Below are 18,310 nucleotides of genomic sequence, written 5' to 3'. Positions count from 1 at the left end.
GCTCTCTTTCATCTTGAAAGGCATAATTTTAGAAAGTGTGAAGTACATCAATTTGGCCATGTTTGAGCTACACTATTATGGACCACTCATTCCATGTGTCCATCCCATTAACAAATTTTAAATTTTTTTCCTCTGAGTTGTTTTCAAAATTCCAACTTGGCACTGAAGATTTTAAATTAACATAGAAAGTGTACCTCATTCTAAAGTTAAAGAAAATAACTTGTTATGTAAGGAACATTTCTTCAGATGTGTAATCATTCTATCGGAAATATACAAAAGGAGAAGAAAGAAGCACACCTTGATAGAATACTAAGCACTGCAGAAATGCACCTTTTCCCACCGAGATGTTAATTTAACAAATATGCTACAGAGCCAAACAAGGTGGCCTCTATTGAATTTGGAAGTTGTATTCAGGGAAAGGACACTGCAACAATAACTCTTTCCTTTTAGTTCATCACCAGAAATTCATACAATTTTTAGAAAACAATATTACAGAAGAGATAACAGAGCAGACACATAAATGCCATAAATTACGGGGGCCACAATGTGTTGCAACTTTCGGCCCAAGACCTGGATGCTGAAAGTGTAGGCCAATGGTACAAATGCATCTCCATTTCAACAGCCTCAATCACCAACTCCATTGGACAAGCCCCTCCAACTCCACTGGCCTTGCCCTCTAAGTTAAAATTTCATCTGTGTGCTTTCACATGACAAGGCGGGACAGCAATGTACTAAAAGATTCATTTCTTTGCCCTTGCTTCTTTTTCCTGGTCCAATGAAGGCAAAGTTTATCAACCTTCTAGGCCCAGTAAAAAAAACCCTTCTGTTTAGCCAGACTTTTATCTGACACGTGAAAAGGGGTCTCTTTATTCCTATTATAAATAATGTTGTGCAGTTAATATATTGTTAATTTTGTGTCTTTTTATGAACACATATCTAGAGACATTGTGATTGCTGCACTTTAAAGATTTAACTGGCACACACCACTTAATTTATTTAAAGAATTGCATCTATTCCTGTTTCACAATTTACTTTTCTTGTTAAACTTATTGTAGTACTAATTTCCTTTTAGGTTTTCTCCTTTTAGAGGAAAGGGCTATTGTGCTTTTTTTAAAGGTTTTGAAATCTTTCACAGCTGGCATCAAGCTATAAACTATTAAGTCACTGATAAAAATTACCTTTAGTTAAATGTAACCTGTCACTTAAATTAGCCTCTGTACCAGATGACTAGAGGCTAGCTAATGTAATGCTGATTATTAAAAAGGGCTCCAGAGGTGACTGTCAGTTACTGGCCAGTAAGCCTAACTCCAGTATCAGAAAATTGGCTGAAACTACAGTAAAAAATGGAATTATCAGAAACATAGAAGAACAAGAGGAAGAATCACATTGGTTTTGTAAAGGGAAATCATGCCTCACCAATCTGTTATAATTCTTTGAGGGTGTCAACAAACATGGACAAGGGTGATCCAGTAAATACAATGTACTTAGACTTTCAGAAAACCTTTGACAAGGTCCTACACCAAAGGCTCTGAAGTGAGTCATGGGATAAAAAGGAAGGTCCTCTTTAACCTTTCCTGGTTAAAAGGTAGGAAACCAAGGACAGGAATAAATGATCAGTTTTCACAATGGAGAGTGGCAAATATCAGTGATCCCCAAGAACCTGTACTGGGATCTGAGCTGTTTAATCCATTCATAAATTATCTGGAAACGGGGGGTGAACAGTGAGGTGGCGAAGTTTGAAAACGATACAAAATTACTCAAGACAGTTAAGTCCACAGCTGAATGCGAAGAATTACAAAGGGATCCCACTAAACTGGGTGACAGGACAACAAAATCGCAGATGAAATTCAACTTGATAAATGCAAAGTAATTCACACTGGAACACACAATCCCGACTATACATACAAAATGATGGGTTCAAAATTAGCTGTTCCCACTCAAGAAAGTTCTTGGAATCGTCGTAAACAGTTGTCTAAAAACAATTTCTCAATGTGCAGTGAAAGTCAAAAAAGCTGACAGAATATTAGGAATAGGACATATAATAAGACAAAAAAAATATAATGCCACTCTGTCAATGCCTGGTACGCCCACACCTTGAATACTGCATGCAGTTATGAAAAGGTACAGAGAAGGGTAACCAAAATGATTAGGGCTATGGAACAGCTTCCATATGAAGAGATTGAAGAGACTGGGACTGTTCCGCTTAGAGACAACTAAGAGGCAATATAATAGAGGTCTCATCATGAATGGTGTGGAGAATGTGAAAAAGGAAGTGTTATTTACCCCTTCACATAACAAGAACCAGGGGTCACCCAATGAAAAAGAGATTTAAACACAGATAAGGAAATATTTCTTCACACAACATGCAGTCAACCTGTGGAACTCATTACCAGGGGATGTTCTGAAGGCCAAAAGTAAAGCTGGGTTCAAAAAAGAATTAAGTTCATGGAGGGTAAGTCCAATAATGGCTATTAGCCAAGCTAGCCAGTGATGCAATCCTATGCTCTGGATGTCCCTAAGACTCTGACTGCCAGAAGCTGGGACCGGATAACACGGAATGGATCACTCAATAATTGCCCCAGTTCTACTCATTCCCTGTGGGGCACCTGGAATTGGCCACTGTTGGAACACAGGATACTAGGCTAGATGGACCTTTGGTTTAACCCATTATGCTCATTCTTATGTTATGTTCTTAATAGACAGTGCTATTTTCAGATGTCAAATTCCTCACTGGAATGATTTCCTCATAAAGAAGGTATGTCCTTCGTTAGCTGCCTATTAATTTGTTTACTTTATGTTCTGTCCACATCAGCTTTAGAAATTTATACATTAGCTACTCTTAATTTAATATTGAAACACTTTTATAAGACGGTAATGTTAATAGTTGCTATTAAAACAGCAACAAGACCCTGACACCAAGCACATTCTGTGCTCCTTTATACCTAGGCAATCCCACCAAGACCCGTGAGGTTGTGTAAGTATAAGGGTAGGATTAATAAAAATTAAGCAATGTTGAACTTGTTGTGGTAACAAAATTAGTGAAGAAAGATGAAATTTCCATTTTACTTCTTTAAATCCAGGACAAAATAAAATATTTTGTCAACTTTAATTTTTCCTCTATTAATGGAAATTGCAAGCAAATATATATATGAATGCCAGATTAAGTACCAAATTTTTTATCTTAAAACAGTCAAGAAATTAAGAATTAAGGTTCCCACTTTGTGCATTAGAATAGGGTCTTTCATTACATGATTAGACAACAAAGTGACAATATTTGACACGCAGCATTTAGCATCTGAACAGCACTTTTGTTGCAAATGCATATTAATACAAAATATTGTGTGTTAAGCTATTGTATAATTTACTTACTGAAAGACTATTATGAAGGGATACTTTCAAACCAAAGTTGACAGGAAACAATAAAAGCTACCCTGAAGTATTTGCAGCACTACAAACCTGAAAATAAAACTGATTCTAATTAGTATTCACTGTCTAACCTGTGAGAAATCCAAAAGGTAAAAACGTAACTACAGAAAAGTGAATTGGATTCATAGAATCACAGAATATCAGGGTTGGAAGGGACCTCAGGAGATCATCTAGTTCAACCCCCTGCTCAAAGCAGGACTGATCCCCAATCAAATCATCCCAGCCAGGGCTTTGTCAAGCCTGACCTTAAAAACTTCTAAGGAAGGAGATTCCATCATCTCCCTAGGTAACACATTCCAGTGTTTCACCACACTCAGTGAAAAAGTTTTTCCTAATATCCAACCTAAATCTCCCCCACTGCAACTTGAGACCATTACTCCTTGTTCTGTCATCTGCTACCACTGAGAATAGTCTAGAACCATCCTCTCTGGAACCACCTCTCAGGTAGTTGAAAGCAGCTATCAAATCCCCCCTCATTCTTCTCTTCCGTAGACTAAACATCCCCAGTTCCCTCAGCCTCTCCTCATAAATCATGCGTTCCAGTCCCCTAATCATTTTTGTTGCCCTCCGCTGGACTCTTTCCAATTTTTCCACATCCTTCTTGTAGTGTGGGGCCCAAAACTGGACACAGTACTCCAGATGAGGCCTCACCAGTGTCGAATAGAGGGGAACGATCACGTCCCTCGATCTGCTGGCAATGCCCCTACCTATACATCCCAAAATGCCATTGGCCTTCCTGGCAACAAGGGTACACTGTTGACTCATATCCAGCTTCTCGTCCACTGTAACCCCTAGGTCCTTTTCTGTAGAACTGCTGCCGAGCCATTCGGTCCCTAGTCTGTAGCGGTGCATGGGATTCTTCTGTCCTAAGTGCAGCACTCTGCACTTGTCCTTGTTGAACCTCATCAGATTTCTTTTGGCCCAATCCTCTAATTTGTCTAGGGCCCTCTGTATCCTATCCCTACCCTCCAGCGTATCTACCACTCCTCCCAGTTTAGTGTCATCCGCAAACTTGCTGAGAGTGCAATCCACACCATCCTCCAGATCATTTATGAAGATATTGAACAAAACCGGCCCCAGGACCGACCCTTGGGGCACTCCACTTGATACCGGCTGCCAACTAGACATGGAGCCATTGATCACTACCCGTTGAGCCCGACGATCTAGCCAGCTTTCTATCCACCTTATAGTCCATTCATCCAGCCCATAGTTCTTTAACTTGCTGGCAAGAATACTGTGGGAAACCGTGTCAAAAGCTTTGCTAAAGTCAAGGAACAACACGTCCACTGCTTTCCCTTCATCCACACAACCAGTTATCTCGTCATAGAAGGCAATTAGATTAGTCAGACATGACTTGCCCTTGGTGAATCCATGCTGACTGTTCCTGATCACTTTCCTCTCCTCGAAGTGCTTCAGAATTGATTCCTTGAGGACCTGCTCCATGATTTTTCCAGGCACTGAGGTGAGGCTGACTGGCCTGTAGTTCCCAGGATCCTCCTTCTTCCCTTTTTTAAAGATGGGCACTACATTAGCCTTTTTCCAGTCGTCCGGGACTTCCCCAGATCGCCATGAGTTTTCAAAGATAATGGCCAATGGCTCTGCAATCACATCCGCCAACTCCTTTAGCACTCTCGGATGTAATACATCTGGTCCCATGGACTTGTGCACGTCCAGATTTTCTAAATTGTCCTGAACCACTTCTTTCTCCACAGAGGGCTGGTCACCTACTCCCCATGCTGTGCTGCCCAGTGCAGCAGTCTGGGAGCTGACCTTGTTCGTGAAGACAGAGGCAAAAAAAAAAAAGCATTGAGTACATTAGCTTTTTCCACATCCTCTGTCACTAGATTGCCTCCCTCATTCAGTAAGGGGCCCACACTTTCCTTGACCACCTTCTTGTTGCTAACATACCTGAAGAAACCCTTCTTGTTACTCTTAACATCTCTTGCTAGCTGCAACTCCAGGTGTGATTTGGCCTTCCTGATTTCACACCTGCATGCCCAAGCAATATTTTTATACTCATCCCTGGTCATTTGTCCAATCTTTCACTTCTTGTAAGCTTCTTTTTTATATTTAAGAGGAGCAAGGATTTCACTGTTAAGCCAAGCTGGTCGCCAGCCATATTTACTATTCTTTCTACACATCGGGATGGTTTGTCCCTGTAACCTCAATAAGGATTCTTTAAAATACAGCCAGCTCTCCTGGACTCCTTTCCCCCTCATGTTATTCTCCCAGGGGATCCTGCCATCAGTTCCCTGAGGGAGTCAAAGTCTGCTTTTCTGAAATCCAGGGTCCGTATTCTGCTGCTTTCCTTTCTTCCTTGTGTCAGGATCCTGAACTCGACCATTTCATGGTCATTGCCTCCCAGGTTCCCATCCACCTTTGCTTCCCCTACTAATTCTTCCCGGTTTGTGAGCAGCAGGTCAAGAAGATAAATCAAAATCATTTATAAGAACGAGGTGTTAGTAACGTAAACAAGAAATGTATATGCGGTCACAATGATTTTTAAAGTTGAAAATATTGTTTTAAAGCCGATATAGATGAGGTCAAGGTTACCATGAAAACTATACTTCAATACATAACTTTAGTGCAATTAATCTCAGATTTAATAAAGCACTAATGCAATTTGCATATATAAATATATTGCATATATTAATAGGCATGTCAGTTAAAGTGTATCAAGATGCACCACATTTTTGAAATGGTGCTTACCTAAACAGTATTCATATTTTAACTCTAGCAGCACATAAATTTACCACCACAAACCACTGATCTTTCCTTTGTACGCAACATGCAAGTATGCAATACATGAAATTAAGTCAGAAAAATGTTACTCCCCATCTGGAATGAAACCACAAGCTCTGAATACCTGCAGATAAAAGTTTGGGAAGCAGAGGACAAAACATTAAAAACAAAATATTAACCCTTCTCAGTCCAACAAGAGAAATCAAAACATGCCAGATAAAGCAGCGTAAAATAAATTCACTAAGCAAAACCTATGAAGGTGAGGAGAAGTGGTTATACTCACCACACACAAACTCATCTGGGCTAACAGCAAAGATACTTCTGCCTTTTAGCAGCTGAGGGTGGGCACAATTGGCATTCACAAAGCTCTGAAAGTTGTTTTCCAATACCCACTGTGGTAGCCATTTTAGCTGGCAGTCACACAAAAGACTTGATGTATTTAAGTGCCTAAGGAAAACAATTACATTAAATGTTTTCTATACAAAATGCAGATCCACCCAAACAGTACAAGTCAATAGGATTTTTGTAAAACTTAATTTTAAACACAAATGATTTATTATAAAAGAAACTAATGTCACCTAGTTCTCACATGACACCATTATTGGACTTCAGGTCTACAAAGCAAACATTTTCATTCTTATTCTGTTCTTTGAAAAGTCACATTTGTGACTCTTTACAATTGCATGTCCCCATCTTGAGTCAGGACAAGGAGAGTTACATAAAGGGGCAGGGCAGTGATGTAAAGAGAGGAGTTCCAAAACCTACATAATTCAAATACCCTCACAAAAGAAAAACTTTCGCACGCGCCGGGGGGGGGGGGGGGGGGGGGCCTCAGCCCAACTACAAGTTGTATCCCAACTGAGGTCTGTTGGGGTACAGCTATCTAAAGAACTGTACAAGGACTGACAAAAGAAGGAGCATGAGTAAGGTAACAGTGGTATTTATGTGAGTAGTGGGTATACACCAATCCCTATGCTGTGATATGAACAGCAGAAATACTCATCCCCATGGCCTCAAGAAACCCGCTCCCAAGATGAAGACCAAAAGATCCACTTTGTAGTATCTTCTGATACTATGTATTATGAAACCACAAGTAAAATCCTGCCCCTGGGAATTTTGCCCCAACTTCATTAGGCCTGGATTTTCACCTCAGAATCCTGGCTTTCAACCAAGTCTCCTGCCCTCTTTGCCTAAGATGTTGCTGGAGATCTTGTACTCTGAGTCTTAACATTTGCTGGAGCTTAAACACCCAGTTTTATAAGCATTTGAACTGCAAAGGCATCCAATTGCCGATAGTACATTACAAAATTTTGTTTAATCTCAGATCAAGGTCAGAAACAGCACTAAAAACGCACAGCTTCACATCAGTTCAAATAGCTAGAACCATAAATACTCAATTTATGTAATCTTTTCTCCACAGGATTAGCGCTAAAATACAGATCTCAAAACAATTGGAGTGATGGAAATTACAGTTCATCTTAGAAAGGAACTAGGAAGATATTTGAAGGACCACAAATGCAGACTTAGTCCTCCATTGATAGTATTACCAAACCTAGGAGAATGGTAACATTCAAAAAGAAGAAATGGAAAGAAACCAAACTAATAGTTTCAAAAGAACATTCTGTGAGTGAATATAGACCAACTTAAACTTCCACTAAAAATTTGAACTCTTCCTACTTGGAAGAGTTAATTTGAGACCTCTTACAAATCTGGAGCAAAAATAGCGAGAAATCAAACTTCTCCCTGAGGACTACTCATAAGTATTTGGATCTAGATAGAGCTAATGATAAAAGTCTTAAAAGTTACCTTGTTGGAGGAAAGACAGTAGTAATTTGTGCGTGTCCAGGGGGATAAATATATGTACTTCTAGTGAGTGAAACACCCATTTATTAGTATAGAAATTCTGTGCTAACTACTTTCCAGAAGAAAAAAGGAGGATGTTACCAGCTCTGAACATTCCCTTTTCAAATCAAGTTTTTCCACACAAGTGCTCTGTGCTCAAAACCTAGAAATGCCAAATCATCAGGCAGAACTGGATCCAGAAGAAACAGGTCTTTTTTAATGAAGAGAGTGGTCTTGTTGCTATTTTTAGGATGGAAGAAAACCATGGCCTTCTTGACCACCATGATGCAGCGAACATCAGTCATACCCTCACCATGCTAACCTTCTCTAGGGTCCTTTGAATGGGTGAAATTGCTGGGAATGCATATTACAAGGAGTTAATTCAGCCAATTTTGGGAAAGCATGTCCTATCATCTGCCCAGTTATTTACCAGCCATGAGAGATACACACTTGAGAACTCTGGGGAGTGGGCATGGGAGACATCAGAAAAAGCTCTATAAACAGAGGGAATGTCCACATCCCTGCAGGGCTCAGAACTTCCCTGAGCATGATGTAATTAAGCATCTTACTTCCCTTGGTGGATGCTACTGTCTGAAGGTTGCTGACTGCTTTCTCTCCGAGGCCTGAACACTGGGAAATGTTGTCAGGTATTGGGAAGGAAGAAGAGGGACAGCCTCTAAGCGGTTCTGCGTCTGACCCAGAATAGCAATCTTGAGCCACAATGGAACACACATTTGTTCCCCAGCAAAGTTTCAGGTAGTTTCTCCTCACAGAAAGAGCAGCTTCTCTTTTTGACTTATCCGGTTTTGTCATGTTGCACAATCTTGTTTCCAGAGACTAGACTGGGCAGGGCTGAGACAAGAAAAGTTAGAGAAGGAATGAGACAGGAGCACCGGAGACAAGAGATTAGCTGTGACTCAAGGAAAGAAAACAAAGGTCTTTTCTGCTTCAGCAAGAGAGTTAGCTGTAACAGCTGTTGCACTCAGCTCAACAGAGAAAGAGCTTTTACAGCATTCCCTCAGAAAAGCCCTTTTATGACTTTACTTTCAACTGCTCCTCTGCTGATTCAGGACAGAGAGAGCCAATAAGAAGGATCTGCAGATGGGTCTTTGCTAAAGAATTATGACATGGCATTTTACTGGTCCAGTAAGTGGTAGTTCAGTGATACCAGTACTCACTTTACAGTACATTAATAAGTCTTTCTTATCTCATGTATTAGGGATCAACCAGTTTAAACTCAGGACTCTAGGTACCAAATGGAATAGAAAATGAACACCTGCTGCCTGATGCTACCTAGCTTATATGCAGCTCCTACAGAGAAAATCTACTGATGCATCATTTGTTACATGACTTCAGAATTGTTGCAGTGAGAGATTAAATACTGAATCTGTCGGTACCTTTTAAGGCTTACATATTTTCTAATATGGAGATTTTGGAGGCAAGAACTTACAATTCTTCAAGTTTCTTCATTTGCGAAAATGCATTTCCTTGCACTGACATGATCGCATTGTTACTTAGATCCCTGGGGGAGGGAAAAAAATTCAGAAAAAAAAATCCATTTTATTAGCTCAAATAAAGGTTAAAATAAAGATTCAAGCTATACTTCTCTATATTATCAGTACAGAATGGAGCTATCAGCTCAGTAAACAAAAGAACAAAGACAAGTTTCTATAGTATCCTGATGTTCACTTAAAAATATAGCACTTGGAGCAGAATTCCTAGACAAAAAGTTCTTGTTAAGACGTACCACACTACTGATGAACAAGGTAAATCTGCTTCATTCAGACAGTCATGAGGTAAGCTTGGTAGTTTTATATTTGTTTTGGTTAATCTTGATATTTGCTTTGGTCACTGCTGGGTTAAATATGAATTTCAGCTACTTACAGGTGTTCAAGTGCATCCAAACCAGAAAATGCTTTCTTTGTAATGGACCTAATCCTGTTTCCTTGGAGTATCCTGGAAATATAAATACTTAATTGAAAACAGATGCAGTAAAATGGGGGCATTTTTTGGAACTATGAAGAAAATCTTATACAATTGCTTTTTTAGGCACTTATTACTAAACTGTGACTAACATTCTCCATTCTGCCTTTCTTGCTGCAACAAAATACCTCATCTCTAAAATATACCCATTTATTCTGCTTCAGTAACTATGTAGATCATGGTATGATTTTCAAAGATGTTTAATGTGTACAGTTCAGTAACGTGGAATTTTGTTTTTTAAAATCTATAAATGTAAGCATCTTTTCATTCCATAGCTGTGTATTTGGAATGACATCTTTGCATTATAGCAGAGCCATTGCCACTAGATGCTGGATTACTTTATCAAAGACTTCCCTTAGGCACTGTGCTTTTGTAATCTTTGAAAACACACCTCCCTTCATTTCCTATTATGAGCAATATTAATTCTGTGTGAAAGGTTTCTAAGCAGCAACTGCATGAATCTCCATATTGATAACATTCAAGAAGGATCATAGTCTTCAGATTTTGTTTGACTGAAGAGCTGGTGTTTTGTTTTCTAGAAAAGAAGGCTTCAATGAAGAGCAAAACAGTAAGGAAGTCACAAATTTAAGAGACTAATAAAATTGCCAAGGTTGGGCTCCCTCACAGTATATATTATCTGAGCTCAGGCCAATATATATATATTTAAGTAACTAAGAAAATCCAAAATCAGTTCAGTCATACTTACAGCATTCTAAGTTTGTCAAGTCCAGAGAATGCACCATTCATATCTTCAATAGTCCATGAGATTTCATTGTTCTTCAGATCCCTGGTTGAAGAGATCAGACCCAATCACAAAAGGAAAATTCCCCCCCAAAACAAGGTATATATTTCTTCAGTAGTACATGGTATTTAAAGCAATTTCTAGAATGGTCTGTTTAAGGAACATTGTGCAATATTAATATCAATTTTAAAAGATGCTTGATCCAACTTGTTTCTTTTTCTAGAATGTCTGAAGTTCAAGGGCCTGACCTTTTTCACCACTACTTTAAAAGATGACAAGAATCAATTTATTTAAAAGAAATTCAAGAGCATCCAAATATCAGAAGGGAAAAAGGAAGGTGGGGATGGTAAGAAATGAGGGGGCCAACAGTTGTCATATCAAAATAAAACCACACCTAAAGACAAAAGCTTTAAAGAATCAGTTAAATATGACAACAGATGGATGTCAAAGGGAACAAGTTTTACACCCTTGGGCCATCACAGCAAAGGTGTGTGACCAGATCTGTGAAAGAGGAGTGGTGTCTGAGCAGAGAATCAGGATTCTGTAGGATAGGATTTTAGAAAAAATCTCAGAACCATGTCACAGGAGGAGAATACACAAAGTCTGAATCCTAGAAGTAAAATTTTAATGTACGCTTTCCCAGCCCTTGGAATAAGCTCTAACTTACTGTTCTGGCCATTGGAAATGTCAGTAATACACTGAGGCTGAACATCCTCCAGAGTATTACCATTTTAATTCATTCACACACTTCTCACCTCTCCCCCATTCACAAATTTAGTAAAACAGTTTTATTTCTAGACAGTATTCAGACAAATGCTAAAGGATGACACAGCTAAATAACCCAAAGCCTTGATAATCATCAACCCCTAGTCTTTAATGACCCTCTGAATATATCTATGTCTGGGCTTAGGCTTCTACCCTCATGACATCTACCAAGAGGGAAACTCTTATTTAATTAGGAGGAACCTATAATCATGGTGCCTAAGCTGTCAGTGCTGTTTTAGCCTTTCTGCCACTCCCTCTTAGCTCCACTGGGATTTGCAAGAGTCTCTGGGGCATGGCAGGTTAATGCTTTAGATACAAATTATGACATTTAGCAGTTAGGGTATTCATCTCATTAGATTTAAAGGCAACTTTTTAAAAAGGACCGACACAGGACAGAGGGTGGTCAGATTGCAAAGTCAAGGGACCCAGGAGTTGACAGAACAGCTCCTCACAAATTCTTCTCTTAAAAAGGCATGAGGTTGTGGGGAGGGGACAGGGACTGGGAGCCATGCTGGCAGAGGGACAGTTTTACTGACCTCCACATTCCCCTACAAGCAAGGCCTGGAGAAGAATGTTTCTGGGTGCTACAAACTGGATGTGGGGGAGCGAGGAGGACTGAGTCCCCCGCCTCCAGTCTCCAGCCAATTACTAGGGCCACCCATGTGCCTATAGCTCGTTTGGGGTGCACATGTACAGCAGGTGCCACGATGCCATGGCTGAAAGCTAGTATTGTGCTCCCTGCCATGAGAATAGAAACAGCCATTTATTAGTTTCCTTTTCTCCCTTCAGAGATTCTTTTAAGAAGCTTCCTTATGAAATCACTATGACAAATAGGAAGGTCTGGGAATGTATAAATTTGTACATAACCTGTACTGCAAGAAAAAACAGATACCATTACCCTGGATGAAATCTTACCAAAAAAAGAAACCATACTACTAAGGTCTAGGAAAGATTAGAACTACAAAGTTTGTTTTACACTTCCTTCAAAACAAAAGTAATTCAAGAAAAAAATAAGGGGGGGGGGGAAATATTTACGCACCACCTACGTTTCTGACCTAAAAATAAATTATGTCAACTTACAAAGTCTGTAAACTGGAAAGTCCCCGGAAGGCACAATCAGCAATGTAGTTTACTTTGTTGTTCCCAATATACAGTCCAACTAGTAGGCTTAAACCAACAAAGCTTGATTCATCCAATCTTGCGAAGTGATTAAATGTTAAATCTCTGCAAGTTCAAGATGGAAAAATTTGTTTCAATGTTTGAGTATTTATTACTCATTTCTCCCTACCACTTCATTTTTTAAACAAAAAACCTTCTTAGTTGCAGCTATCACAAAGCCTCCTACACAATTTTTGGTTATTATACAACTTGTGTATTATTTCCTGCTATTCACAAATGGATTTCTTTCATTTGAAAATTGCTGTGTCAAAGCCCTAGCACAACTGCCAGGGAGAACTGAAGCGGTCATGGTTGGCTTCAACTTTTCACAACAAAATAGGACTATCTTGCACACACAAAAAAAAGCTGTTGTCACTTTGGAAACTTTGTTATGAAAAATTCACAGATCAGTGGTAAGCAGCTCATGCTTTGGCATGTACCCTGCTCTCAGAACTGGAATAGAATAAAAGCTACTCACAGCTTGCTGAGTTTCTGGCAAAATTCCCAGGCATCGGGGCTGATCCTGCTGATGGCGTTTTGGCTGAGATGGAGCTGCTGCAACATCAGCAAGCCATAAAGCCAGCCTTTGGTAATCTCTGTTAGGTTGTTATGGTCCAGCTGCCTACAAAACACACACAGACAAAATTTAGGGTAAAAAAATAAATGAAGTGCATGCTTCATCATGGATCAGAGATTGATTGTGAGATGTTACTGGCTAGATACCTGGTTTCCATAGAATGAATATATATAAAAAAAAGGCATGCAGAGTTGCGAGAACTGCATTTACATATTATTAATGCTCACGACTTGTCAAACCAAAATATTTTAATTTGAAAATATCTTCAAAATTTGATCAAGCATGTCTATTTATTTTGAATTACACAAATTATGTCTCTTCTGAAAAGACTGAAAGTTTATACTTACAAGACTTCCATGTTGGTTAGTCCCCAGAAAGCTCCATCCATGAGTCTATTTACCCCATTTCGTTGCATTTTTAGTGATTTCAAAGCAGTAAGTCCTTGGAAAGTAAGCCCATCTATTTTTTTTATTTTGTTGCGATTCAGCTCCCTGCATCAATAAATTTTACAGTTACAACAGAGTAAGTTTACCTGGATGCCTGTAACATTTCTTCATCATCAGACTTTAAACACCCACACTACACATGAAACAAAGTAAACAAGATAAATGAGACCTTTTTACTGTAACACAGAATAGTCCTAGCACAGTTAATCTTAATGTATTTCAACTATAGAAGGACATGTGTTTGCTATTACATTGATTTTTAAATGTAAAAGGTCCAAGCTGGTTTAGGAGATAATGAATCACCTTCTGAAGTTTACATTCATTTTTAAGTTTTTGATGTTTAGTTAGTAGCAATTAGAGTGTAATCAGGGGTTTAAATAAAGAAGGATCCTTATAAAGGGACCAAGATTGGTCCTCTGTTTTCTCCATAAAGACTACTGATCTGCCAAGCTGCCTCTCCCTCCCTAGGAGATTTCTGCTTCTACACCCTTCCCACTCAGGGGCACAAAACTCTACACCTCCAACCTAGTTCACTTTTCAAATTTTTAGCTTTTCAGGAACTAAACCACCAAACCTGTAAACCTGCTCTATCACCCACTTCTGCATCAGGGGTTAATGTACAGAAGCCCTAATGGAGCCACACTTAATAGCAGACGCTGGTGTTTCCCTGTTCCTCCTCTGCCTAGCTTTGCAAGTCAAGGTGGGCATGATTATGAGATCACGCACAGTCACATAATTCCTTTGCCTCTGCAGTGGTAAGTAAACACACTACCTAAGGTACTAAATCCACCTGTATAAGGATTGGCTTTCCATTCATCTGAATCCCTGCACATCAGAACAGGTAAGAATGACAGTTTCAGATGGATCTAAAGATCGAGAAGACCATGGAGATCATAAATACACCCTGAATTTTCAAGTCTACTCTCACTTCCATTGAGATCTGATTTAAACTGCTTTTCAATATGTCTGGATGGTATGCAACCACCTTCCTCAACAGTGTATCTTCCTGCCTAGCTGCCTTTATTATTTATTACATACTTTTTCTTAAGAGCTAATCAAATGAAGTTTTGTCCCTTAAAGAGGCACTCTCAATTTGAAATCCAGTCAATTAAGAGTTATTTTGGGTATCACACTACAACTCGCCAAACTCATGTAAATCCCCCTGCCAATTTTTGTGGTTTCAAAGTCATATTTGCAAACTAAGACAGATGTATAGGAGACCCACACAGCAGAGGAACTCTCTCTATACAAAAAGAAAAAGGAGGACTTGTGGCACCTTAGAGACTAACCAATTTATTTGAGCATAAGCTTTCGTGAGCTACAGCTCACTTCATCGGATGCATTCAGTGGAAAATACAATGAGGAGATTTATATACACACACACACACACACACACACACACACCACGAAAAAATGGGTGTTATCATACACACTGTAAAGAGAGTGACCACTTAAGATGAGCTATTACCAGCAGGAGAGCTGGGGGGAGAAAACCTTTTGTAGTGATAATCAAGGTGGGCCATTTCCAGCAGTTTACTCCTGCTGGTAATAGCTCCAATTTCCAGCTATTACTCCTGCTGGTAATAGCTCATCTTAAGTGGTCACTTTCCTTACAGTGTGTATAACCGATGAAGCTCACGAAAGCTTATGCTCATATAAATTGGTTAGTCTCTAAGGTGCCACTAGTACTCCTTTTCTTTTTGCGAATACAGACTAACACGGCTGCTACTCTGAAATCTCTCTATACAGGAGAAACACCGAAACTCCCTAGACACAAAGTACTATTAAATGCTCAGAGAAAACAAAAAAAGCCTCTTCTCTAATTCCTTTCATTTATAACAGGTTTAGATGTTACTTAAAAAGGTAAAAAAAAGTTCTGACAGAAGTGTATCATTAGTCAAGATGATGGCGTCTAACTTTAGGGTATTGCTCCCTGTCCTATCATTTTCTGAAAGCAGATGATTTCCCTGCATCTGTTTTTGCCAAGAAAATATGTAGAAGCTGATCTTGTCTCCTAATTATGTATAGTTAGGGCTAGTCTACACTGGCAACGCTAAAGCACTGCCGCAGCAGCGCTTGAACGTGGCTTGTGTGGTCGCGGCAGAGCGCTGGGAAAGAGCTCTCCCAGCGCTCTAAAAAACCAAAACCAAAACAAAAACACACCACCCCCAGGAAGGGCGCGGCTCCCAGTGCTGGTGCACTGTCTATACTGATGCTTTACAGCACTGAAACTTGCTGCACTAAGGGGGGGTGTTTTTTCACAAGCCCTTAGTTCACTTTGTATCTCCTCAGGTGTCTAATTAATGGAGTATTTTTGCTGCCCTTGTGTATTTTTCTTTATCAGGCAAATCCAATTTTAGCACAAAGACTATTCCCATCTCACCCATATGTGAGAGTATTTTCTTCACTATAAGGCTGCAGTTACTAGAAGCTGCAGTACAGGTTCTCAGTGTCTGCCTCGCTTCGAGTCTGGTTAAATTAAGGGGTAAAGTTCAAGCACTACCAGCGCTTTGCAAGACCTGAAAACAATCAGCCAACTGTAGGTTGCACTTACAGGTGCTGCAGATGGGACAGCTTAAACATCTTTTGAGGGATGGCTGAAATTTTGTTCCTGTTCAGTTTCAATACTTGAAGTGTGCTAGACAAACTGTCAAAGGCACCTGGCTCCATGGAGGTTATTCGATTACTGTTAATATACCTGTTGAGACAATGTATAGGAGGTTAGATATACAATTATTTAATGCAATTTTAATACCAAGTAGTATGATATAATTATCATGCAGTGCCTATCTCAGGGTAAACACCACTTAAATTTAACAGATTAATTACTGATCTAACCACAGTCCTCACCAATGGGGAACTGGAGGGCCAAGAATTATGTTCCATTCTGAGTTTGCTGCTGTCGGAAAACAGTGAGTTGGCAAGTATGTTATCAACATATGCCCCTTAACTATGCTGACTAAATGCAGCTATGGATTAATTGAATTCTCAAATCAATTATACTGTAAAGATTCAAGAAATTAATAAAACTCCAAATGTAATTCAATATAACTAAACCCAATTGAAGATTTTTTTAACTTTATTTTGTAACATTTTTAGGCCTCAGCAAGAGATATTTTGTTAACCAGTTTAGCCTTAGTACTTTGACTTTTTATTTTCTATGAACTAAACGCTCCATTGGAACAGTCTAGCTGGCTATACCAACGATCTATGTTGTGAACAGGTAAAGATGGGACTAAATATTTAAAGTTAGTATCAAGCTGAAAAAAAAAAATACCGCCTTGGCACAGAGGCAGGATAGGTATGGTCTGCAATGACAACTAAGATAATTTGATGGCATATTCAACATTTTGAAAGCACTTTGGAAAAATTTTAAAATGAAGGTTTGCTTACAGATACTTGAGCTGCAAAGAAGGAAATGATGCAGTTTTCAACTCTGAAATATTATTGTTGCTCAGGTCCAAAGTTTCTAGAGACTGAAATGGTTTCAGATGTTCAGGCAAGATGCTCCCAATCTTGTTACTGGTCCTGCAATTTTAGGATATATTAGTCAAAGATTCTGCCATTCTGGTGATAAACATTTGCAAACTATACATCAACCTGGCAAAAACTAGTTCTCCACTCTCCCATAGAGAAATTAACTTTTCGGAGAAGAGATACTATTCAGCAAGTTCTCTTCAGTAAAATGATTAGCTAACATCATATACCAAGTTACAATTCTGCATGTTCTGAAGAAACTTGTTTATCCGTATTTCCTTAATCACACTGCCAAGACAGAAAAAGAATCTACTTGTATTACAATCTGATTACTGGGATTCATAGGTTTTAAGACCTAAAGGAACCACTGTGATCATCCACACTGGCCTCCACAGTGCAGGCTATATAGAATTTCATCCAGTAATTCCTGCATCATTTCCAAAAGACTTGTGGTTGAACAAGAGCACATCTTTTTTTAAAGCTATACAGTACTGACACTGAGCAATAGGACACTCAGCATTGCACTGAAATCAGGCCAAGGCTTAACGAAGTCACACCACAATGCTGTTTTAAAATAAGTGTTACAAGAACGTTCATCCACCCAAACAGCCAAAAAGGACAAAGAGCTAGATTAGAAGACAGATTGATCACTGTGCACCACCACTGAGAGAGAGCAGCTATTTTGTATGTGGAGTTGATATCTCAATTCATCTCAAGTAATTAAGAAAGAAACTAGTACATGTAACCCATATAGGAGTGCTGGGATTTTGTGTGTGGTCATCACAACTAATGGTATTTCCTGTCTCCATGTATATTACAACAGTAACTTTGCAACTGGTTAGAGACATTGGCATCAGAGCCTGTTACAAGAAACAGTTTTTCTTTTATCATAACCATATTTCTGCATTCGTACCTGCCATTCTACCTAACCTTGTTTTTGTATTGGTTTATTCCAGGAAAATCTGAGCAGCAATCCTATACCGCTTCAGTGAGGGATAGCATGCCCAAGAGACATGCATAGAGATCAGAAGCAACAGTACACAGGGTAATACATTCTGGGATATCCACTGTACAGAGCTGGGGAGGTAAAGTGGAGAATGGAGCTGAAATGGTTATAGGAATGTAACCATCTGCCAGCGTCTGCTCTTTGCT

General features: G+C 39.3%; 1 protein-coding gene across 1 annotated transcript in view; it reads right to left on the bottom strand.

Moving 5' to 3' along the window:
- The window catches only part of LRIG3 (leucine rich repeats and immunoglobulin like domains 3), a 54,344-nt gene that overhangs the window by 11,148 nt on the left and 24,886 nt on the right, over positions 1–18,310 (bottom strand). Inside the window, exons 4-12 of the mRNA XM_074942152.1 lie at positions 17,075–17,209; positions 16,236–16,379; positions 13,583–13,726; positions 13,137–13,280; positions 12,581–12,724; positions 10,700–10,780; positions 9,895–9,966; positions 9,461–9,532; positions 6,452–6,615 (exon numbers count right to left, since the gene is read on the bottom strand). Of these exons, the coding sequence (XP_074798253.1) occupies positions 6,452–6,615; positions 9,461–9,532; positions 9,895–9,966; positions 10,700–10,780; positions 12,581–12,724; positions 13,137–13,280; positions 13,583–13,726; positions 16,236–16,379; positions 17,075–17,209 (1,100 nt within the window). The remainder of the gene's footprint in view (positions 1–6,451; positions 6,616–9,460; positions 9,533–9,894; positions 9,967–10,699; positions 10,781–12,580; positions 12,725–13,136; positions 13,281–13,582; positions 13,727–16,235; positions 16,380–17,074; positions 17,210–18,310) is intronic.

Source organism: Natator depressus, chromosome 1, assembly GCF_965152275.1.
Source record: "Natator depressus isolate rNatDep1 chromosome 1, rNatDep2.hap1, whole genome shotgun sequence".
Taxonomy (NCBI): Eukaryota; Metazoa; Chordata; order Testudines; family Cheloniidae; genus Natator; species Natator depressus.
This window is presented reverse-complemented; position numbering and strand designations above follow the sequence as displayed.